The 25124-nt window shown below is 42.4% G+C and overlaps 1 protein-coding gene across 2 annotated transcripts in view; it reads left to right on the forward strand.

Moving 5' to 3' along the window:
- PPARGC1A (PPARG coactivator 1 alpha) overlaps window positions 1-25124 on the forward strand; it is a 655796-nt gene that overhangs the window by 334950 nt on the left and 295722 nt on the right. Inside the window, exon 1 of one of the 2 annotated variants that reach the window (XM_045474380.1) lies at window positions 15282-15407. The exons of the other annotated variant lie outside the window; for it this stretch is intronic. Within the exon in view, the coding sequence (XP_045330336.1) occupies window positions 15339-15407 (69 nt within the window). The 5' untranslated portion in view covers window positions 15282-15338. Of the gene's footprint in view, window positions 1-15281; window positions 15408-25124 lie in introns of those variants that run through there. 2 annotated transcript variants of the gene reach the window in all.

Consider the following 25124-nt stretch of genomic DNA (forward strand, 5'->3'; position numbering starts at 1 on the left):
ACTCAATTTTTCATCCTGTTTTACCTCTATGTAGCATATGCAATTGACCATCTCATCTTTTCTGAAACTCCATCACCCTGGGGCTTCCACAGTCCTGCCGTAAGGGCCTGAGACCTCTCAATAATGACAGCTTTGATTAGGTCACTCCCTTTCTCAGAAGCCTTCCATGGCTCTCTGTTTTCTGTGGAATCAAGTACACACTCAGCAATCAATATTCAAGACCTTTCATGATCCATCTGATCTAAAGCTTCTTTTTTTAGCCTTGAATTTTATGACCTTCCTGGATTATTGCCTCGGCCTGCTCTAGACCTCCCATACGGTGTTTTTAAAGTTGAGGGAGTTTACTTATGTTTCGGCAAGAAAAATAAGGCTGAGATTAGGGAAGATGTAAAATAAAGGACCCTTCATCTGGGTCTGGTAAGCCGAGTAAGATTTAAAATGGTAGAGACCGTAGTAAGGGCATGACATGTTCTCTGCCATGCATGAAAAGTGAGTATGTGCCCTTGTCGACTCTAGGAGATGGAAGTTATTTGAGATCAGGGACCATTGTGTTATTCATATTTGAAGCCCCCACCATATCCAGCTCACAACTCTGTTCATCATAATCCTCAATAAATGAACGCTCAAAAGAAGGAATGGCTAACAGAATTTGAAGTCTAGCAAACTTAAAAAATTTGCTCAAGTGAATATAGTCAATTACCGAATAGATTAAACCCTTTGAAAATTGCAAACTAATATAGAAATGTGTTTTTATTATCTAATTCCCTAATGTGTTTTTTGTCTTATAAATGATGCAATTATGTTATTACAGTGTATCTGCGTTCATTAATAATTTTGTCAGAGGAAAGCCGGTGTCCTGTTGGAATTATTTGTATACCTGGACTTTTTATCACGGCTTCTCCAAAGGAAGCTGTATCAGTTATTTATGTATGTATTTATTTAGCCAAATAATGCTGCATCACAAAGCATTCCAAAACTTAGCAGCCTGAAGTAACCACTGTTTTTTACTTGTCATGAATCTAAGGGTCATCTCTGTAATTGTGCTGGTATAAGCAAAGCTCGGATGATCTGAGCCGGGCTCACTCTTGTATCTGGGCCAGCTAGTGGGTCAGCGAGAGGCTGGCAGGTTGGAGGATAACCTTGGCTCTGCTCTAAGTAGTCTCAGGCGGGCCCAGGCTTGTTCTCTTGGTGAAGGAAGAGGAAAAAGAGAGTGGGGAAGAGAGTACAAAGCCAGTAGGCTCATAATGCTCGTGCGCGCGTGTGCGTGCACACACGCACACACACACACACACACACACACACACACACACACAGCCACTTCTTCAGGAACAGAGAACTGGAACATCCAGCTTTCAGTCAGTCTGCCACAGAAGATCTACGTGTACCATCGTTTGTTGTTGTTGTTGTTGTTGTTGTTTTTAATATTAAGAAAGGGACCAGGGAAGATGCACATTACTCTAGCTTGAGAGACCAGGAGCTTGCTTTTGCCTCATTGATACTCACGCTGCTACTTGAAGGTGCTCAGGGTATTACCATTCAATCTGCCCCTGAAGCTGATTTAATTCTTTAAAGGCTAATTCTATATTCTGTCCTTTCCATGCCCTCTTAGTCTCTTATCTTCTAACACGGGAAATGATAGATCAGTTGATTTGTTGCCTTTGTATCTATAATGACTAGAGAAAATGAAAGACATTGGGAAGTTCATAGGAAGCAGATAGGTGGACAAATGAAAAGAGAGCCTCTTTCCTGGCTTGTTTTCGAAAGGCAAAATCTCAAAGAAAGTAGAGTGAAGTCTTGGGGGATGTTTTTTGGTTTGGAAAGGATCTAACTAGGTGTGTGAAGGCATCTGTAGGGGGGAAGTGAATGGAAGTGCTGATCTGAAGTATTGGAAGGCATAAGAAAGAAGGGACTGATCAATAGCTATTTTTCAAGTGCGGAGCATAATTTGTGTCAGGCTGCTGAAATGAGTTAGTGCTTCATAGTTAATGGCTGCGAGCACATTCCTGATCGCAGCACTCTCCAGAATGTTTGCCATCGACAATTCTAAAAGGCTGTGAGTGACTCACAGCCTACGTGAATAACCCACTGGAACTTTGTGATCTGGGGCTTCTTCTTATTAAAAAAAACTTCCTCTTGGACACTGAGCATCTGTACTTATGTCTCTGGCCTGGCTGCCCCTCAAACCATCCAGTACCCTTGCCATCTTGTTTGGGTTGCCCTTCTTCCATCTGAGGCTCTCATGGTTCCCCCACTCAGCTCTTTCTTAAGCTCTAACGAAATACCGTTCTCTTCCTATTCAGAGTGTGGTCCGTGGGCCAATGACCTAGATGTCACTTGGGAATTCATGAGTTTCAGGCCCGCTCCAGACCAACCAGTCAGCCTTCATTTGAATAAGATCCCCAGTGGGTTTGTGTGCTGACAAAAGTTTAAGAAACACCACATTATTCCACAAACATTGATATTCACCCTGGCTATTTCTCTTCCCTCACTGTGAACCTCCAAGGCCCCATTTGTCTCTTACCTTACGTTAGAAAATGCTCGTCAACTTTTCATTAACCTCTATATGAGTGACTCCAAAGTGTCATGAGCTACACTAGCATAGAGTGAAATAAAGTCCCGTTAAGAGATATTATTTTTCAAGGTTCTATATTTGCTTTGGTAATTGGAAACTGGAAGTGGCTGTGGGGCCTTCTTCCTTTGTCGAGGGGCATCAGCCAAAAAAGTAGTCTGAAAATTAGACATTGACGAAAACCAAGGCCACACCATTTGACCCTTGCCGTACCCCAACGTCAATCAAGACTTTCTGCCAGCAGCGTGGAGGCTGCTTGTGACTGGAGTGATATCAGAAACATGATCTCATGAAGTAGCTACCATTTGAGTGAGTTATATCCATTCACTGAGTGTTTTCCATGAACTGTATGCCACGCACTGACCCAAATATGTAGTCAGGATATGATATAATCAGCACATCAGCTGTATGGAGCATGGCCCCCATTTTACAGATGATGAAAGTGAGGCTCAGGGAAGGGAAGGAAATTGCCTAAGTTCTACAGCTGGGGAACTGCAAGATTTGAAAGAGGCTGCATTCTTAAATCTTTGTGATTTCTCCAACTGGAAATCCCTTCCTTTGGTTCTAAAAGGCTTTTTCCCCTGGGTTTACCAACCATACGTTTTTGAGAAGAGGCATTACACTAAGCTGATCCCTGACCTTCTTTCACACCTGGGCTCGGGTATTTTGAGTTCTCCATCCCCATCCTTGTCTTCGTTGTCTGTTTCAAATGCCACGTCCGGCATGATGTCCATTCTGATACCTTCCAACAAGATGTCACCTCTCTCTTTGAATGGTGCTGCCTGTGGTCCTCTGGAAGCTTTACTTAATTGTGGAATTACCTGGCACCTTCTCTAACAAGGACGTTCCATCCTTTGCTCCCCTTTGCATCCTTTGCCCTGCCTGGCACCGTGCCTGGCACATCACAAATAACACGTATTTGTTCAGTGAATTGAATCTAAGCTGACTTCGCTCTGACAGGGACCTTGGGAGTGTCAGAAGGCCGGGTGGAGGAAAGGTTGTTAACAGAGGAGAATTTCTCTCCACAGACTATCTCACACTTTTTGCCAAGGGCCAGCCCAGATTTCTCTTAAAATCCAGACCACAAAGAATGGAGGCTGAGGTGATGATGAGAGGAGACAGAGCATGTTTTAAAACCCCAGGAGCCACCTGGCCCGGCTTCCTAAGAAGGGGAGTCCACTCAATTGCTTTTGTTCCTGAAAAATCTCAACTAGAAAGAAAGCAAACATTTAAAACTTTCTCTTGGAAAGCTATTCTGCCTTTGATTTTTCAGAATGTCTTCAAGTGATTTGGGTCTATTTTTAATACCCGTGAGACAGGATGTTGTAAGGAGAGCTAAATATAGGGGCCACATCCCCCTTTCTTTTATTCATTGGCCTTAATCTTCCTAGGAGGAAAAGAAATCGCACATGATATTTTACCACGGAGTTGTGACGTTTGCCCTGATGGGCCCTGTTGAAAGAAAATTCATAAATACTGTGTCGGAAATAAAGATAATGAATGGATTCTTTTTGAAGAAAATGTTAAGTGGGAGTTTCTTTATGTTAAACCTCCCCTGTCTGCTGAAGACTAGGAGATAGTTCCTCTTGTCTTCTTCAGGGTCCTTTGGGGACAGCAGTCAGCCTGTGTTACTGGAGCAAGCTTCAGCACCCTACCATCGGATTCCAGAAGAGTAGGACACTCAGCCAAAAATAACACACAGCATCAGAGCAGCAGCTATAATTCCGGTTCATTATATACTTACGAGGCTTCTTCTTCCTCCTCCTTCCCTCCTCCTGCCCTCCTCCTCCTTTAAAGAAAGCACTAAACTCTCGTTAAAAGCAAACAACTGTGTGAGTGCCCATTGAACCAGAAGGAGGGACTAGGGCTTCTTGAAGTAGTGTAAGCTCAAGGATCTCTGCTAGAGGGCTCTGCTCTCTGTCTTGTATATTCTTTCATGCCTTTGCATTTCCCACATACTTCAGGACCCATCGTTTCCATTTGTTGTGGGTGGATCTGGGAGATGGCTTGGAAAACTCCCCCAGTGAGGCTTTAGTCTGATGGCTGGTGCCATCACAGCCTTTCGTTGTTGTAAAGGCTGATTAGGAAGGAACAGTGGGTGTGGGGATGGCTATCAGAATGGGCTCTGGGATCACCACTTAGTCCAGGTTCTACCCCTTAAAGGCTGTGAGAACTTTGGAAAGTTTTCGAACTTTGTTTTCCATGCTTCCTTCCCCTCATCTCTGTAGAGGAGATGATAATGCCTTACAGAACTGTATCAAAGACTAAAGCGCATGGCATGCCTTTAGCCTGTACGTCTGCCATTGTAACAAAGGGTGATTCCAGGGATTCTTCTAGAGCAATGACATGATCCAGGCCCCTGGTTTGGTATATTTACTATGTCTTCACCATCTGCAGGATGGTCTTGGCTTAATTTGGTTTCCAAATTTGTTCACGGTCTCCATTCCCGGTGCTGTTTTAGGTAGGGCGGCAGACTCAGCTTGAGATGCGAAGTTGCATCTACAAGTGTTAGATCTATGCTCTATGTGGGCTGCCTTTTGGAGGAAAGGTGTCCCAGCCTCTGCTTCCTCTGCTGTTCCCACAACCCCTTCCTGAGAGATGGAACTGCTAGAAACATCGCACAGTTTCTTCCAATGAGGTGGAATTAGAAAGGTCCCAGAGAGCCCTCTTTCTTCCCAATCCAAGCCTCCACCCACTCACTAATTCTTCTCAAAGAGGCTCCACTGTTGAATCTCTTTGTCGTGTGCACTCCTGTCCCTCTGTCTTTAAGGATGGCAGCTTTCCAAAGGAACATGCCTTTGTTAAATGCCATTCAAAAGACCATCTCTGCTGATCTTGGGCGGGTCTACATCTGAAGGAGACCTTTGAGGAAACAGGGCCTATGGGCTGTTAGGTCAGAAGGACCCTTGTCCCCAAGTTTCTCTGTTTTTACACACCGTTAACTGGAATCTATCAGAGGAGAGTTCATTTGTCTGTGTGGACATCAGTGTCTTGCAGGCATGCGTGGATGTTTGGCTTTGGAAATGAATCTGAAACGAAAACGTAATCCACAGGTCAGAGTACCGTCGAGTCCTGGTGCTGTGGTTTACATTGCTGTGGAACTATTTCAGAAACTATTTTATTGAAAAACACTACCTCCCAAACCCTTAAACCTAGATTTTACATCAAGGGTTGGGGCAGGGTCTCCATGCTGCTCTTCTTAAAAAGGACGCTGCCATATGGATGGGACTTCTAGAGTCGAACTATGTTGGGGTAGGGGGGTGGGATAGTATGGCTCCCTGGGGTAGTTAGTGCAAACACGTTTCTCTCTCCATAGCTCAGATATTATTCGTGGCTGAAATGATTTGCTTACCTAGCTTTCTGCCCAGAGGACGGTGAAGACACGTGCGTATCCTCTCCTTCTCTTAATCACCAGTAACCAGCACCATTCTTAGTGCACAGTAGGTGTCTAATTCATGCTTTGAGTATCCATGTGTAACAAAATGATATGAAGACACTACTTTGCCTCTGTTTACTTATCAAGAAAGACACCTGTCTTGGTTTCTGTTACAGGACTGGATTTATCTCTGATGCCAGCTTAGTACTCAGAAAAACATTGAAGTTGAATTTCCACATTTGGTCTGTCTATAAATTTCTGGTTTATTTAATAGCTCTAATAGGCACATTTAAAATATAAAATAAAGTGAACTAAATACGTTGTAGAGTTTGTCCCCCTACCTCTACTCTCTAAATGCTGAAAGTGCTGAACAAATGTATGCTTAGTTTCCTGGTTGCTAGGTTAATACACGGTCTGCATCTGCAAATTGGTTTCTTTGTTGTAGAACCTTTAAAAATTATGGCTGTTCAGACAGAAGCTAGAAAGTATGAATTCAGCTCTCATTTTGTAGTTCCTGTCGTAATGCTTTTCTGGAAAAAGAATGAACAGCCATGTTTGTAGCAAGTGGCCTTACCTCTAAATTGTAGACACAATTTATGATGGTTTGCTTTAGGATTTTTTGACTTTCTGATGGGGTAAAAGTGATACACATTCAGTAGAACCTGTATTTTGGGTTTTGAATTTGGAATTTGGATCTTTTCATGGGCTGGTGATATGCATAGGATACCCTCGTGGTGCTGGGCAGTGGCAGTGAGCAGGAGCTCTCACTCAGCCACGTGATCACAAGGGTAAACCACTGACACATGACCATTCTGTACCCAGACAACCATTCTGGTTTTTTTCACTTTGAGTACAGTCTTCAATAAATTACATAAGATAGCTAACACTATATTATAAAATAGTCTTTCTGATCTTGCCCAACTGTAGGCTAATGTAAGTGTTCTGAGCACACATTACGGTGTATTATTAAGTGCAATTTTGACTTATGCTATTTTCGACTTACTATAGGTTTATCAGGATGTAACCCCATCGTAAGTCAAGGAGGATCTATATACTATTTGTGTGTGTGTGTGTGTGTGTGTGTGTGTGTGTGTGTGTGTGGTTTTTAGTCAAATCCTTGATGTTACTTTGACTTGGTTTTCATGGCTTAATTTATTTTAGTTGGTAAAGATTATTCATCTCTCATTTAATTCCAGGGTTATCTATTGATTCTTTTCTCCTCATTTGGTATTTTCTGACATTTTGTGGCACTCAAAATTGATTTATACAAAATCAGTCATCTAAATGTCCAGAGGAGGTGTCTTTCACTTGTCATCAGCTGTTTTTCGGAACTACTAAGAGGAATAGTCATGTATGTTGAGATGGTTGAGTGATTGAAGGGTGGGAGTCCTGCCCTTCACACCAATTGTATCATACTTATAAAAATTCTTATGTAATTTTGAAAGTGAGATCACTGAGAAGGTTCTCCAGAGGGAGCACCAAGCAGTTTCTTGGCTGGGGACTAATCTCTTCCCTATAACATTTATCAGTCATTCTGTTTCTAAGCTGCTTTAAATCTATACTCATAATAATTAATAATAATAATAATAATAATAATAATAATAATAATAAGCTTGCTATGCAAGTAGGCCTTCAAGGAAAGTCTCCCTAGCCAATTGTTTCTTACACTTAATGAATTAGCCTTGTTAAAATGCAAATGAACTTCTGTAGATGTGGAGTGGGGCCCGAGATTTGACATTTCTAACAAGCTCCTAGGTGATGCTGGTCTGTAGTGACAAGTCCTTAGCCTACCTTGCAACCAAATTCACATCCTAATTCACTCCTATTTTGAAAATTCGCAAATGCTATCTGAGCTTTCCCTTGTGTTAAGATATTACTATTAAGAGTAAATGAAGAGGAGGGGCACCTGGCTGGTTCAGTTGGGCTCTACCTGAGATTCTCTGTCTCCCTTTCTTTCTCTGCCACTGCCCCAGACACATGCATTCTCTCTCTTTCAAAAATAAATAAATAAAAATAAAAAAAGAAAAGAGTAAGTGAAGAGGGAAGAAATGCCCAACACCCCCTCCCACCCTTCCACCCATGTCAACTTGTGTTTCATAACAGCAATGAGAACCTAAGTATGTGTATAAGTATGTAAAGCAAGTGGGTTGTTTTTAATAATCTTTAATCAAAAGAACTTGGTGGTTGATCAAGTCAATTTTCATGAGTCTTTAAATTCTTATTTCAGAAATTTATTTGTGCCTCAGGGACTTTGGCCATCCTTAACCTTCTCTGCTCCAAGCCTTTCTCGTCTTCTGAAGTTCCCAATATCCCTATCATCGTTCCTTGCCTGGTTGCAAAGTCTTACTCTTCAAGCCAAACTGGAAAATAACTTGTGACAAGGTGTTAGGAGATAAGGCTTTAGGCTACCCCTCCTAGGAGTATGTGCAGTTTCATAGTGATAGGAAAGTTTTTAAAACCAAAGATATGACTGATAGAATTTTCAGCTCCATGATGGACTACTGGAGGACTTTTCTTGGTGGGGGCAGGGGGGAGGAGAGAAAGAAGAGGGAAAGACATTTCCAGTCTACCGGATAGCCTATTTCTCATTCATCTTACTCATGAGATCTACCTTTCCACTCTACTCGTTAGTCTGTTTGAGGGCTTATGACTTCAGATGGTCTCTCAAGTAAACTTTAGGAAAATATTCCGTAATTCATCTCTGCTTTGTTTAACATTTGCTGAGACAATACTCTGTATCTCTGTGCTCTCTCTGTGTCCAGGGTACCACAAAGTCAGGAACAGTATATGAACATACTAGAAAGGGAAATATTTTTATATTGAATCGGGAAGGATAATGTATGGAACATCTTCACCTGGTTGGACTTAGATTTGATTCTTCTCAAATCAGTGACAGATTCATATGTAGAGAAAAATTGAGGTTCTCATCTGTATGTTGTTTTTTATTACATTATTTTGCTGCAGGCTCAAACATATCAAAGCAATTCAGACATTGTGGATGAAATCATCTGATTTCCATCAATAAATGTCTACTAAACCCTTCCGATGATAGGCAGTTGGTATTATTACATAGCTATAGGAAGACACGGTAATACCATGCAGTAATTAATTGGAGTCTACGTGGTTCAGATTTACACAACATTTAATGTTCATGAATATAGCTAAGCTGCTTCTCACTTAAGTGATATAAGTAGACTTGGGTATTGAAATGGATTCTGTTTCTTGGTTTGCATATTTGAGCCTATTACTTTCGATCTCTGTTCATTATACGTAGGTTAAGAAAAAGTCCTTCCTAGTTTACCATTTTCTTTTTTATCATAGAAGACTTTTTCTTCCATACGATTGAAAATGGTTGTTGACCGATCATATAAGTCGATTAAGTTGGGGAATCATAAATCATATACATACATAAAACATTTGACTTTTGCTCAGAATTCATAAATGTACATGTATTCACCATTATTTTGCTGTGGAGCCAAGGACTTTGCTGTAAGTTGGGGGTGGGGGATCTTTTTTTGGATAAGCTATATCCCTAAAAGAACCTCTACAAATTCCAGGTTCAGTTTCGTTAAAGTGAATTAAGAATATAAAGACTGACTAGCAACCCAAGTAGAGTTCGTATAGATTTTTATGGTCCTTTTCCCTGCAACAGCAAATTTTAAAGCCTTTTTTATTTATTGGGTCTTTTCAAAACATTTGACTAGTTTCAGGAAAGCAACAAATCCCTTTCCATTGCAACTCATATTTTATGGAAATATTATTTAATTAAATTATGTAATTACATTAACATGCACAACTGGCATAAACAGGGTTGGGAACAAACACAAGTGAATCTTGGTAAGCGTACAACCCAAAGTACATGGGTATATGAGAGAGTATTTTATAGGCCACATTATTCTATTGTGGGTATCACTGTAGTTCAGTTTAGATATTTTATGCAGGGAAATGATAAACATTAATTATTCTAGTGAAACAATGAACTTAAGACCAATACTCTGTTTTTTTCTCTTTTTCAATATACAACTATAGGACCAGAGCTCATCTATTTTAGGTTTATCATTCTTATGACAGCGGTTCCTGTTTGCTTATTTGCTTTTGTATTATTTTGTTAGAGTTAATATTCAGGCACCTCTGATACATTATTATAGTTTTTTGTGTGAAGCAAATTTCTGAAGATGCCCACCTTACTCTTAGCTTCCAATAAAAAAAAGGCATAAGCAAACCAAAAAGCAAAAACAGAAGTAAACATTTACAAGGAAATGTCTCAGAAAATTTTGAGAGAATGGGTGTGAAGGGAAAATGTACAATAAAATGGGTGGTAAGAACTCATAAAACTTCTAGCCCAGCTGTCAAGTGAAAGTTTGTACAAAATCCTATCTGTTGGTAAAAGACCATCCATTTCTTCTATGCCTGGAGACTCCTTGGCTCCCTCCTAACTTTCATCACTGTGTCCCTGCTCCCCTGACCCCAGACTTCCTTTCATTTTCTCCTTTAGACAGAATATCTGCATCTATTACAACAGGTTTATTTTTTAAATGTTTGATTTATTTTTGACAGAGCGCAAGCGGGGGAGAGGCAGAGAGAGGGGGACAGAGGATCTGAAGTGGACTCCATGCTGACAGCAGTGATCCCAGATGGGGGCTCAGAGCTCGGGGCTCGAACTCACGAACCTCGAGATTGTGATCTGAAACAAAGTCAGGCACCCAACCAACTGAGCCACCTAGGTGCCCCACTAGAACAGGTTTATGGCCATATTGTGTCCTCATTGGGTACTGTGTAATGCGTGGTTTAACTCACGTGGAGAACTCTTTATTTTCTAGACTTTTGATTCTTAACATAAAGTATTAACCCATTTTTAGTGTGTAATGTAAAAGAAGTTGCCTTAAAATCAAGGGAGGATTGACTGACAATGCATTTTGTATGGATTTTTCCTTTTTTTAAAAAAAATTGTTTTTTTTTCCAACGTTTATTTATTTTTGGGACAGAGAGAGACAGAGCATGAACGGGGGAGGGGCAGAGAGAGAGGGAGACACAGAATCGGAAACAGGCTCCAGGCTCTGAGCCATCAGCCCAGAGCCTGACGTGGGGCTCGAACTCACGGACCGCGAGATCGTGACCTGGCTGAAGTCGGACGCTTAACCGACTGCGCCACCCAGGCGCCCCAGATTTTTCCTTTTTTTAATTTTTATATCTAACCTTTTCCTAAGGAAAATGTGATAAATTCTAAAACTCTTTCTATTTCTTATTAGTCAGCATATTCTTAATAAGCTGCTTATCTTGAGGGAAAAATAGTGATCAATCCTTGGTGTTGCTTGGCTTGTAGATGTATCGCCCTATCTCTGCCTTCATTTTCACATGGCTTGTCCATGTGTGTCTGTCTTTGTCCACATTTCAACCTTTTTATAAAGACACTGGTCATATTGGATCAAGACTCATCCTAATGACTTTGTTTTAGCTTGATTACCTTTGTAAAAACCCTGTGTCCAAATAAGGTCACATTTTGAGGTACCAAGCGTTGGGACTCCAACGTATCTCTTTGGGAGGACACGATACAATGCATATAACATAGGTCATGGTTATTAGCACTTGCATTTGAACACCATTTTAAAAAAGGACTCTCAGGGCACATGGGTGGCTCAGTCAGTTAAGCATCCAACTCTTGATTTTGGCTCAGGTCATGATCTCACAGTTCTTGGGATTGAACCCTGTGTCAGGCTCTGTGCTGACGGTGTGGAGCCTGCTTGAAATTCTCTCTGTCTCCTCTCTCTCTCCCCTATCCTGCCTGGGTGCTCTCTCTCTCTCTCTCTCTCAATGTAAATAAACATTAGGAAAAAAAAAGACTCTCTCAGTGGTGTCCTAGAGTAGGTTAGAATTTGTGTCTTAAAATGACAGTGCTGTGATCTGGCCAGTGTGTTATCTGTACTTTCCTTATACTTTATTTTCTTGTCAAAACTTCCTTTAATGAAAACATTTAACGAAGACAGAAACAAAACGAATTCTTTTTTTGGTTGCTTGATTTAAGAATAGTGAATAAAAGCTATGTTATTTAATAAGCTCCTTTATTCATGTATGTTCTCATTATGTTTACATTTTGGCGACGTGTACTTTATTCTATCAGTAGTGAATTTATATTGACCTACATTTATTATTTGATGCTTCATTTTGCTTTCATTAAATTCCTTGCTAAATGCTAAGTAGCATTAGAGTCATGCTATTCTGAGTTTGCATTCTGAGACAGAGTGACACTGCATTATTGAACACTTTTCCCCCTTTCGTTTTAAAATTCATATTTCTACATCATCTGTAGAAATTGCCACGCTTAATGCTAGTAACTTATAATCAGCTGTAAAAGAAAGGGGAATAGTGGAGTATGAGGGACATATGTAGAACAGACTGCCCTTGTAATGGGATCTATTTAAAATAATATTGCAGACTTACTCAGTGCTTGTGGTAAATGCTCTAGTTGGATAACGTCGTGTTCTTCCTACAACGACTCCAAATAGCAAGAGTGGTGTATTGGCCAGGGTGGGCTAGGTTATGCTGAGGAAACAACCAACCCTGGAAGTGTTTGTTGGTCCAGGTTACTCACCAAGGCAGCCGTTCTCCATGAGTTGGCTCAGCAGTCTAGTGTGCTTTTGTGTTAAGGCACATCTTATCAACAAATGCCTCGTAATCACTGCCTTACGGGGAAAGGGTAGGCTGACAGTCAGTTACCTCCCTTTCGGAAGTGATACCCATCATTTTTCTTATATTTCATTGGCAAAAATGTGCCGTGTGCTTATGGTTAATTTTAAAGAGTTTAATGCAATGCGGTCTCGCTGTTTGACTGGCATAGGAGAAAACCAGATGTTGATGAACAATCATATGCCTAACTGAGATGATAATACTTCCCTTTTACTAGGTTCAGAGAGGTTGGGTGTGTAAAGTGGGGTTCGGAGAGGTTGGGTGACCTGCCCAGGGATCTGGAGCTACATCACAATGGGGCTGCTAAACAAACCTAGGTCTGTTTGACGTCAGAGTCTATAGTCAACCGTTTTGTGTCCTGCCTTCTGTGAGAGTTGACTGAGCTGCTTTTCAGATGGTTTGATTCAAATGATGAAACAGATTGCTCCAGCTTGCCTTATGGAGTCCTGTTGATCAGTGTTTATAGGAGACGGGGAAGAACTGATGATTGGTGAGGCTGCCACTGAGTCTAGTGTCTGGGAAAATGTTCCGGACCCTTGTCCCTCTGGCCTTTCTCTTTTTACACCTTAGGACAATCCCTGAAGCGCCATCTGAATATTCTCAACAAAAGAGAGAAGCCAAGCAAGTGCAGGAAGGTTTTCATGTATCTGCTTTGCTAGAGGTGAGGTGAAAGGTATAGTCTTGTAGGTATTAAGAGGATAATAATGGCAGGTTAGGCTTGTGTGGAAATTCCTAGTCTACAAAACATGTTCATCGATCATCTGAAAGTGTGAGCAAACCTATGTGCGCTCATTGACAGTGACACTGTTATCAGTGACGTGTGATTGTTAACACAGGCAATGGGGTCCAAGACTCCACAGGGGAAGGGGCATGGGCTGGCATGAAGTAGGGATCTACGGCATCGGAGTCACATCTGGATTAACTCTTGGCCATCACCTGAGCAGATGTCTGTGTTTTGTGAATTCTCCATCTATAAATCAGGAGTGTGATGATGGCTTCATAGAATCTTGGTGAAGAATAAACAAGGTAGGGCTAATAGAGCGCTTAAAACAGCGCTGGATACCTAGGTCCAGGCCCAGGAAATGCTGGCTGCTCTCCTTATTATTATGGTGGTTGTTGTCGGGAGGATTTTAGGTGATAATTGGGCTCTGTGTGTAATGGTAGATCATAGCAGAAATACGACACTGACTTCTAGAATATTACGATCACTATCACTAGAGATAGTGGAATATATTTTGAGGCCAGTAACTAGGATGGAGAAATTACCCGAAACCCTCTCACCTGGTTTGCTGAAGGAACCAGGGAGATCTCACCTGGAAAAGACACACGTCAGCAGAGACTTGAGGCATGGATCACTATTGTCTTTGGATCTTTGAAGGGCTGTCCTACAGAATAGGCTTTAGACTTACTCCTTATGGAATAAAAAAAAAAAAAAAAAAAAAACAGTACAGTTATGGAAGTTACAGGGGGAAGGATATCAATTCAATTGAGGACAAAGCTTTCAACCATGAAACCAGACTGTCTCAGGAGGTGGTGAGTTGACCGTCTCTGGGGGTCTAAGCACAGTTTGGATGGGGATCGGTAGCATCCTGGGGATTCAGGCATCAGAAGAGTGATCAGATTCGAGAAACCTCAAATGATACTCAAAACTGAGTTTTGTGATTTTAATCCTGGGTTCTCAAGGGGATGAAGGCTTGGTGGCAATATTTTGTAGAGCTTCCCAGTTGATTCTGTTGCACAGCTGAGTTTGAGGACCACTGTTCTCACTGAAAAGAAGTAGGAGCTTTTGACGATAGTGCCAGCTACAGGTCTTAAAACTATAGGTAATGAGTTCTTAAGAGCAGGAGAGGGTCATTCTGTGTGAGAAACCATTGAAGCAGGACAGAGTTTGGTTGGAGCTGGCTTGGTTTAGCCTCACATTTTGAGCAATCTGTCCAAACTGAAGCCTCTGCTCATTTCGGATAATCATTTGCAAAAAGGGTTGAGGTCCATGGTCAGGGTTGAGTGCGTGCAGTACAACGTTCTGTGGGGGTGAAAGCAGGGACTGTGGGTCCTCAGGATTCAACTATAGGGATCAGTCTATTTTTTACCCAAGGGAGCTTGCTGTTATTCATGTTTACTGGCTGCTGAGTGATTCATATGGTGCTGGGGGAGATGTGTTCAAATGAAATGTGTTGCCTCTATGTAAAATAGCTTATTACTTCCAGGATATTCCAACCTATTGATGCAATCCTGCAGAACAATGCAAATTCTGGTGTGTGTGTGTGTGTGTGTGTGTGTGTGTGTGTGTGTGTGTGTGTGTTTGTGTGTGTGTGATGTTGGGGTGAGGAGAAGATAGGAGCACACACACAAGTGCGCATTTCTAGGGCATAGAGCATGCCTTCACATTTCCCTCCTCTGACCTTTATGCCAGAAACATAAGAATAACCCATTGTCTGCTGGCCCTGGAGCTTAGTTGTTCCTAATCTCTGGACGCTCAATGGCTGAGCTGGCCTCCCGCCTGGCCAGTTGGCAGCTGTCAGGGTAGCCCCATGTATCCCAAATTTACTCCCATGTGGCTTCTTCCTGCCCGATCCCTCATCCTCTGGCCTGGCATTTTCTCCATGACAGTCTGCCCCTGAACTGCCCTCGCTGCCGCTTTGGTAAAGGCTTGCAACGAAAGGGAGTTACAGCCACTGGCGGATCCAGTTTGCGCAAGCAGCATCAGCAATGGATGAGACCTCCCCCAGGCTGGAAGAAGACTGGAAAAAAGGCCTTCAGCGAGAAGTGAGCTGGCAGGTAAGTGACGTCCTCAGCTCCAGACGGACCCAGATCTCTCTCTCAACTTTTTAGCCCAAGTGTAGGTAATTCACATCAGTCTGTTTGCAGAACTGCGTTATCTGCGGGCACATCCATTTGGGAAAAGTCCTTGTTAATTTCCATTTCTTTGTAAACCATGCAAAGAAGACTCCAGATGAATTTACTCGATATTCGCCAGCAAGCTAATAGAGTTTTACAAATCTATAGATGTTGCTAAATTTATACTTTCTTAATAAAGGCCACGAATTAACAAGTTGCAGGTGTATATCAAAGGAAACATGCAGATTTGGTTTGTGTGAGTACAAGTTCATTGTAATATAAAAATTTAATACAACACCTGTCATCAGACTTACTTTATGTTGTGATAGTAGGTTGGAAAAAGGGGCTTGGTTTTAACCTATTTTAATGAGGTGACCATTCTTTTAATGCCGCTTGCGTGCCTTTCTTATTTATGCTGAACTCATACGAGGTAGAAGCTCTGTGGTATGCAGAGAGTTCAAGCTAAAGAAATCATTTTGGTGTAGAGGTAGTTTTCATTAAAATATGCAAAGCAGTAATGTTTATACGTTACAATACCTATTTCAAATTAGCAAAATTATATGCTCCTGTCTCGTAAGCTGCCAACTGAAATCCCTTCCTAAATCCTGGTGAATGGCTTTGATTACTCTTCTTCACATTACACATTACACACCTCTAATGCATATTTTTACGCATCCACTCCATTGCCATTTAATTAGACAACACTATTGAAGAGCGATGCAGAGCTTTTTTTTTTCCCCCCTTAAATGCTGCTGCCTTATGGAAAAAGAACACTTCCATGCATGAAGCGTTTCTTTTGGGTGGTGTCGGATAAAGTGAAACTATGATTTTCCATTTTGTCTATAGAAGGAAGTTTCACGGAAAAATGGTGACTCAGGAATTTGTTGATTTTCAACACCAATTATAAAAAATAATTCTCTCTTTTTGTAAAGAGAGGGAAACTTTTCTTAAAATTTCTCCTCTGCGGGAGAAATCTTGGGGAAATGTGGTACTGATATCGACAGGTATGTTCTGTTCTAAGCAATGTGGTGTTAAGTAAGGAGCTTCCAAAATAAACATCCTTCAGCCTGCCATGAAATTGGCATCCTTCCCCGTTGAGTGGGAGCATTATTTAGGAAGTAGGAAGGGATACAGAATGAATCTCTGCGTGCTACTTTGAGAATGTCATGTGGTGGGTCTCCAGGGGGTCTAAGCAAATATTCAGATATCTTATGGTAGGTGGATGTGACTGTAGGATTTTTGTCTTTTGTTTATGTGTTTTCCTTTAGAAAGTTAGCATTTTATATATAGTCTTTGCCTCAAGGGAGGATTAAAGGAAGAAGGATGTGAGCAGGTGACTCAGAGATCTCTGTAGACAAAATATTTAAATTTGAAACATGAAATCCAAATGTTTATGTAAAAAAGCATGTGTCCTATAATGTTAGCATCCCGTGACCTTTTAGCTTAGTAATTTCCCAAAGGCAAATAATGAACATGTTCTCTTTGCTACTTGCTTCCAAAGATGTGATCCTGGTATAGCTGGTCAACCCCTTCATTTCCATTTGATAACCTAAGCTCTCCCTCTAGGTAGTGGAAGCAGTGGCTATGAAAAGAACATCCTAATTAATCTCCGATTTGGTCTCCCTGACTCCTGGTAATGCGGGGCGTTGGATGGAAAAGACGTCCAGTGTGTCAGGTCCAGACTCACCTGCTTCACCCTATTAAGGGTTGCTTGGTTGTCACCACCCTCCGGTCGTCAGGATCGTCCCACCAGGTCCTCACATGCATGAAGTCACCCCACTTCTGCTGATACTGCAGTTGTCCCCAAGGGAGGAAATTAAATCTAATAGATGACACAAGATGTAAGAGTTTTATTGTTTGAATGATTTCTTTTAGCCATCCATGGTAGTGACGGAGTTGGGTTTTTTTAAACAAATTGTGGGGGCACCTGGGTGGCTCAGTCAGGTAAGCGTCTGACTCTTGATTTTGGCTCAGGTCATGATCTCAAGGTTCGTGGGATCGAGCCTCACACCGCGAGCCTCTGCGCGGACAGCGTGGAGCCTGCTTGGGATTCTCTCTCTCTCCCTCTCTCTCTGTCCCTCCCCTGCTTGCGCGGTCTCTTTCTCTCTCTCAAAATAAGTAAATAAACTTAAACAATAATAATAAAACAAATTGTGGGTGATGCTGAAGCTTTAGTTTAGCCAAGGACTACATTTCTTACTGAAAATGATCCAGTACTTTCCTAGCTACCTACTCTTCATCAGTCACAGTGCTAGGGATTTTGTGTATGTGTGAGTGTGCATGTGCATGTGTGTGTGTGTGTGTGGTTGTTCACATCTTCATAAGAAGCCTGGAAGGATGCTATGATTGCCTCCATGTTACAGATGAAGGAAATGAAGACGAGAGAAGGTTACCTGACTTGGGGAAAGCCATGCAGGGCTCAAGTTCAGGCCTGTTGGACTCCAATACCAATTCCACTGGGGTCTGAATTGAATTTTATCTCATTTTTTATCTTACGGAATGCTAGTTTATGAACAGCTGTGACGTGGGCAGGCAGGGAGCAAAAGGAGAAAAGGGAGAGAGCATGCCGATCTTCTAAGGGAATAATCAATCTCTGAATCATTAAGACTTTAATGAAATGTTTTTTAAGAGTTTTATTTTTTAACCCTTGCTCTATACCAGGCACAAAGTTGCATTTCTAATTCTTACAAGTACTCTGACGGACAAATATTATGTGATCCTATTATACAGCTGGGGAGACTGAGACTCAGCGGTATGAGGGAACACGCCCAGGGTCACACAGCTGATAAGATGCTGCAAAGAGATGTGGACCCACTGAGATTGGCCCCGAGGCCTCCAGCCTTATACAAGACTGCCTCTTGGAGTGTATTTTCAAATGATATTTTGATCATGCATATTTTAACTGTCTCATCTCACAATAATGTGATGGGATTTGGTCTTTGAGAAGTCCCTCTGATAGTTTTTTGGTTTTTTGTTTTTCTTTTAAATTAAGAGTTGGGCAAAAATGGCTTGCTCACTTATTTCTCCAGAATGTGTTTTAATCGGACGCTGTTTGCCTTAAATGAACCAGCTTACCCATGGAGTTGGAAATAAAGTAGATGCAATTTTTGGAATTGACTGCAAATCTGAAAATTCAGTTAAGCATATACCCCATACTGGAAAACCGAATAGCAGCTGTGTCCAAGTTAATGCTCCCACCTCTCATAGCTCGACTATGCGAGGGCCTCTAGAGCCTCGGAAACAGAGGTGGGAGTGGCTTATGCCACCAGGGAGTCATCTGACCACTGACAAACTGACTTAAGGCAGTGACTGCTTCTTTAGTTGTAAATCGAGGGGACTGTGCTTGAGGGAGGCATTGGAGGGAAGGAGGAGTCATGGTGCTACTTTCTCGTTCTGGGCCACTGTCAGTTGAAGGACCTTACGGAGGAGCGAACGACTCATTTCTGGAGAACATTTTATTTGGGGGCGGTTCCCTTTAAACTAACCGAAGTAATGGCACTGTGGCCATTTCGAACCCAGCTGTCGATATTGTCTGTCTGCGCCTGTCTCCCCCACAAAAAGATAAATTCCTCAGGGCAGGGATGCATCTTGTTTGTCTCTGTGTCTCTGCACTTATCACGGAGCCTGGCACACACTCAACCCTGATGAAGGTTGCCGAACTAAGGGGACTGCAGACTTGAGCTGGAAGAAAGCAGAGACGTGATCTGGCCCTGATCTGCACTTGAAGAAATAAGGCCCAAGGAGGCCAAGTGACTGCCCCGAGTTCCACGGCTGCATAGTGAGGGGCAGGGATCACCAGCCTCAGCCTTGGCTGTCTTTTCTCTGGACCACTTCTCCATGAACTTCCTATGCCTCCACTCTCTCATCTGTGAAGTTGGAGCTAAACCATGCTGTCTATGTCTGTTTAGGTATCTTAACTGATCATGGTACCACTGTCTAGACAGGTACGACAGCATAAATGTCAAGTGTTTAGTTAGAACCCCGATCATCCAGAGCCAGTCATAGGGCTTCTAAACTTGGTGTCATCCGTTTCTAACTATGTAACATTGGTAAAGTTTTTAACTTCTCTGTGCTTCAGTTTCATCCTCCATTCACTTGGAAAATGGAGATAATTATCCTAGCTACCGTATAGGGTTGTCGGGGAGTCAATGTGTTAATTTGTGGAAAGTGCTTAGAAGAGCACTAACGTAAGAACTATTAAGTGACCCGCAACATCTGCTAAGTGTATCAGCTACTATTTACCTATTGTCTATGTAATGAGATCAGGCATTCAGTGCTTCTTTGGATACCTACTATGTGCAGAGCACATCCACACTTAAGCGGATGAGAAATTGGCTAGAGGCAATGCCCTTGAGCTTGAGGTCATGGTGGGACAAGTGCGGCAGGTCATTATAATTATAGAATAGCCAGAAAATGCTCCGTATCATGGAAACACTGAGGAGGAGTAGCCTCTGGTCTAAAGCATTGCCTGGAGGAGGTGATATGGATGCTGATTAAACAGTGGGAGCGCTTTAAGCCGGACAAAGAACTGGGAAGAGCGCTCAAGCCAAGAGAGAGAAGAGGTCAGAGACAGGAAGGGCAGAGACTCTAAGGTATGTGTTGAGCAGCGAGTTGTCCTGTGGTTTTAGCCTTTCAGGATGAGGTAAGAGTGGTACAAGATGAGTCTAAAGAGAGAGGGAGGAAACGGGTCCTGTGTGGCCCGACCAAACAGCCTCAAACGGCGGTGGGGAGGCATGGGGAGCTTTTAAGTAGGGGCATGACGGAGGAATCAAATTTCTTTTTGAAGAAAGGTCATTCCGAGTTCCGTGTGGATGATAAACTGGGGTGCGTAAGAGTCGAGGCCAGAAATCCAGTGAAGAAGCCGCTTCACTATTTTAAGCGAGGACTGGCCGGGGTGTGGCAGCAAGATGGAGACGGAGGGGTGGATTCAGAAATATCTAGAAGATACCAGCCTCAAGATGTGGTGATTGACTGATGTAGAGTATGATGATAAGGGAAGAGTCAAGTGACCCCCAGGTTTTTCTTTAGGATGTCTAGGTGACTATGTGTGCCGTGATCTGAAAAAATTACCAGAGAGGAGATGGTCTCTGGGCTCATGATACGGTCGGTAGGTAATAACTAACAAAATAGTTGAGGAGAGTTATAATAAATACGAGCGATCTAGCATTTTATACTAGGAGGACAAACAAAACCCTGTGAGGTCTCAAAAATCTCAGAGAAGGTACTAATACCAGGAATACATTGATGAACAGCTTACTTTGTGCCAAGAGCTGTTTGAAAGCACTTTCCATGTGTTAACTCATAGAATTCTTACCATTGTGGCATTAGGGAGATATGAGTAATATCTTCATTTTGTAGATAAGGAAGTTTGAGAGAGGTCAGGAGCACGTAACTGGTACCTGGGCCTGGGCCAAGGCAGACTGGATCCAGAACTTGTAAGAACCCTAGGGTTATGTCTGTCCACGCGGAACTAGGGGGCCAGATGATTTCACAGAATAGATGGCATTAGACCCAGGTGTTTCAGGAGGAACATAATTTGGGGGCAGTGAAGGCCTGACTTAGAATCCAGGATCTCCTGCTTCACTGATGGTGGATATCTCTATCTGAGGCACATCGAACAGCCTGTTGTACACGTCTCTGAGTTGAGGAGGTCTCCTAATATTGTTGGACTGGTCCGGTTTCTCAGGGTGGTGCAGGCCAACTCCACAGGCCCCAAAAAGGTTGCACATGGTGAAGGACGATCCAGCAAGGCTCAAAGAGTAACCCACAGGTCCGTACCCAGCAGGCCATGATGTATGGGAAATGGTGGTCCTGAAAGCTGGAGGGCTAATTTAGGAAGACCTGCTGGTCCTAGATGTGTGGTCTCAGGCAAGTCCCTCATCTCTGAACTGTTTCCTCCTCTGTATGATGGGGGGAAATATATCCACCCCCCCCCCCTGAACCCTGCCCCAGGCAAAAATTCAGTGGTGTCATGTGTGTTTGAAAGAACCTTGTCTGGGGTGCCTGACTGGCTCAGTCAGTGGAGTGTCCGACTCTTGATTTCAGTTCAGGTCATGATCTTATGGTTCATGAGTTCAAGCCCCACATCAGGCTTTGCGCTGACAGTGTAGAGCCTGCTTGGGATTCTCTCTTTCCCTCTCTCCCTCTGCCCCTCCCCCGCTCATACGCTCTCTCAAAAATAAATAAACGTAAAGCATTAAGAAAAAAAGAAAGAATCTTGTCTGCTGGGAAGCATCACACAAGTGTAAGATATTATTTCTATTAACGGAAAATGAAGCAGGATTGTGTCATTGAAATAATGCCAAGCACAGAAACAATTTGGTGTACTCTCTCCCTCTTCCAATTCCCTTCCAATTCCATTACCATTTGTGTTTTGGTTTCCATGTAGGAAGGAAAATAAGTAGGTTTGGTGGTGTTTTCTGCTCTCAGGAAAGGATTCTTTTTTTTTTTTTTTTTTTTAATGTTTGAAGCACTTCACATTGGGATCAATGGGATAGTGACTCATATTTTGAGTTTACTTTGTTTAGAGAAATCTGCTTCAAGATACCAAATTAAATGGTGATTAAATGGTGGGGAGGGATCAGGTCAAAGTTGGCACCTGAGGATGTAGACCAACCAGTTCTAACTTTGTGTCCGAGGTAGGATGGACCTAGCAAGACATGTTTGGAACGTAGAACATGTAAGAGTTTAGGTTAGTTAGAACATACGTTCTAATTTTTCTCCATCGTTACGTTTCTGACACAATGGTATGTTTAAGAAGACTCCTTTCCTTACTGATTGTAATTTTTTGTTGTTGCCTTTTAAATTATGTGGGGCTCATTCACTTATTCATTCATTCATTTGGTCAAGAAAACTAAAGTGTTTGGTGTATTTCTTAGATTCAAATATCATAGCTTCATAAAGTTAGAAGAGACCTTGGGGTGACAAGTCATTGTTTGTTTTCACCCTGCATGCTCCTCACTCTGAGCAGAAGGAAGTCCAAAGGTTGAAGACACCTTAGGTCTAACAAACAATTCTTAGGTTAAGGAAATTCTTCTTTGTGGTGGATTTAAATGGCACCCTATGCAGCTTTAGAACCAGTTTCACATCTCCATCCTCCCTGAAGGTGGAAAGGAACAGCTCAGTCACTGTCCTCAGGAATCAGCCTTCCTGGCCTTGAAGAGAATTATGAAAGCAGCCCTCAGCTTTTGCTTCTCAAGGCTAAGCAACCTAAATCCTTAGGTATAATTCTTCATTTCCATCTTCCTGAGTTTCTCTGAACCTTCTCTAAGTCTGTTCATTACCCTTAACTTCTATAGCCTAGAACTTTCCAAGAGATCCAGCTAGGACTAACCAGTAGTGATCATCTGCTCAGTCATTCAGTCAGCTAAGACACATTTATGGGACTCCACATTTTAAATACTAGACCTCTGGGCAAAGCACTGAGGGTAGAAAGATAAGTAAAAACAGCATAATGTAGCACTTAAGAGCCAGGTTCATATCATGGATCACTGCTTACCAGCTATATGACCTTGAGCATATTGTTTAAGCTCTGTATCTCAGTTCCCTCATGGGAAAAATGAGATAATGATAGTATCTATCTCATAGGGTTTTTGCGAGGATTAAGTAGATAAATACACGTAATACACTTGGAATCATGGTTGGCACATAGTTATGGCCATGAAACCATTACATAAAATAAAAATTAAATAAGATGTAGACCCTGCCCTCGAGCGGTACCCACTCTACTCGGAAGGAGAAAGCAATAAATATGCATCGAATGGCAACTCGGTACATTCAATACTCTACCAGCACGTGAGGTGGAAGTTCGGAGGACCAAGAGGAATTATGCCTCAGGGCATCAGGAATAGCTTCATAGTTCAAGGAAGGTAAACTGTTTGATATACTTCTTAAATTCGCAAGTCCTTGTTTATCGGGTGGGAGAGACCTTGGAATGACAGGTCATTGCTCATTTTCACCTTGCAGATCACTGAGTTGGATCTTAGGCGAAGAGTAAGGAAGCTCTTAGGGGAAGACAGAACCTTCTGAGCAAAGAGCTGAAAGAGTAGATGTTGGCGCATGGTTGAAAACCAGTGAGTGGCTAGTTGTGACATGGGCATGGCGGGCTGTGAGCCTGGCAAGAGGGTCTTCTGATGCCTGGCATCAGATAATGAATGGAGTTTGGAAGCTCTGCTGTCTTATCCTTAACCTAATCCATACTCGTGAAGCTTTATTTAAAAAAGCTATAGACCAGTTAGGGAGGCTGCCAAAGCCTTTCATGTTTCTCTTCTAGTAGTTTTCTTACTCTGTCTTGGGTCAGAGTTATGTGTCAATCCTTGGAGGCCAGAGTCTGAATCTTACTTATTTCCTTTTTTTTCTCTCAGGCCCTAGCAGAGTCCCAGGCACAGAGCAGGCTTAAGTCATGTGTGTTGAAATAACGTTTGCTGTGTATAACCAGTGCCCTCATCTGCCTGTTCTAGGACAGCCGATTGTGCTTATGCATGAGTGAACAAATGCAAATAAATGAATCCCGGGATTTTACAGTTTTCAAATTTGACTCAATTTCGAGCACCTCTTGGGAAGGGAATGGTTTTGTGTAAAACCCCCAAGACCGATACGAGAAACAAATTCTCCCTGTGGTGTCTTTGCCTTTTATATTCAGCTTTCTGTACTCCTGTATGTCACGTTCCTGGCTGATTATTCTGATGGGGGCCCGATGAACCTAGGGTGAATTTAAGAGTTCTATTTTTCCCTTCTCAGACTCCATCTTGAGCAATGACTTACATAGGTCACGACCCATGCTGACAACGGCTAAAGAATATTCACAGTGTGGAGTACAGATTTTAAAAGAAGGTTGAGGGGGGGAAAGGCAGCTCTCGAGCATCTAAAAAGACAAATGTGTTTCACATCAAGTTCCCCTGTTGAAAAAATGTCAAAAGAAGTGAGAAATACTCAAGTTGTAGCAGCTGGTTGAATGCAGCGATTCTCTCACTTAGGGCGCAAAAGCCACGATTTTCTATCTAATTCACTACTCAATCATTCCATGGCCCCTGTCTCAAGCTCAGTTGAAGCTCAGTTCCCAGTACACAGAGCCCCTGTACGGTATATAAAGAAATGACTGGCTGCAGGGACTGAGGGAAGAAGGAGCCAGGTGGCGGCCCAGAGCTTGAGTTACCAAGTGGTCCTGGGATCACGTGGCATCGGTCCTGGGATCACGTGGCATCTCTCTCCAAAGCCTCTCGGAAAGTCCATGTAAAATAGGTCATTTCTCCTTTAAATTGTGATGATCACCGCCTGATAGGATAAGATGATCAGGCACAGCCTGATGCTGCTGTTCAAGGGCTCACCACATATATTGGGGAAACAGATAAATTTACTGGAGACTCAGGGGTAGTGCCTGGATTGAAAGTTTGCTGCCTCGAGGGCTTTGAATTGAAATGGAAACGGGCCGGCTCTGCAGAGCTCCATTACTGTTGATGACTATTTGTCTTTTTCAGGGGAGTTTGGGTGAGCAATAAGTATGACTGCTCTTTAGGGAGAGTGTCCTAGAAACTGTTGGATCTTTCCTTACACATGTCAATTGCGTTTCAGTTTTCAAAGGCACTTTTCCATTTATACTCCTTTTTCAATCTCCTAGAAGCCCTATGAAGGCAATGGCAGCAATGTTATTATTACCAA

The sequence above is a fragment of the Leopardus geoffroyi genome, chromosome B1 (genome assembly GCF_018350155.1).
Source record: "Leopardus geoffroyi isolate Oge1 chromosome B1, O.geoffroyi_Oge1_pat1.0, whole genome shotgun sequence".
In the NCBI taxonomy this organism is placed as follows: Eukaryota; Metazoa; Chordata; class Mammalia; order Carnivora; family Felidae; genus Leopardus; species Leopardus geoffroyi.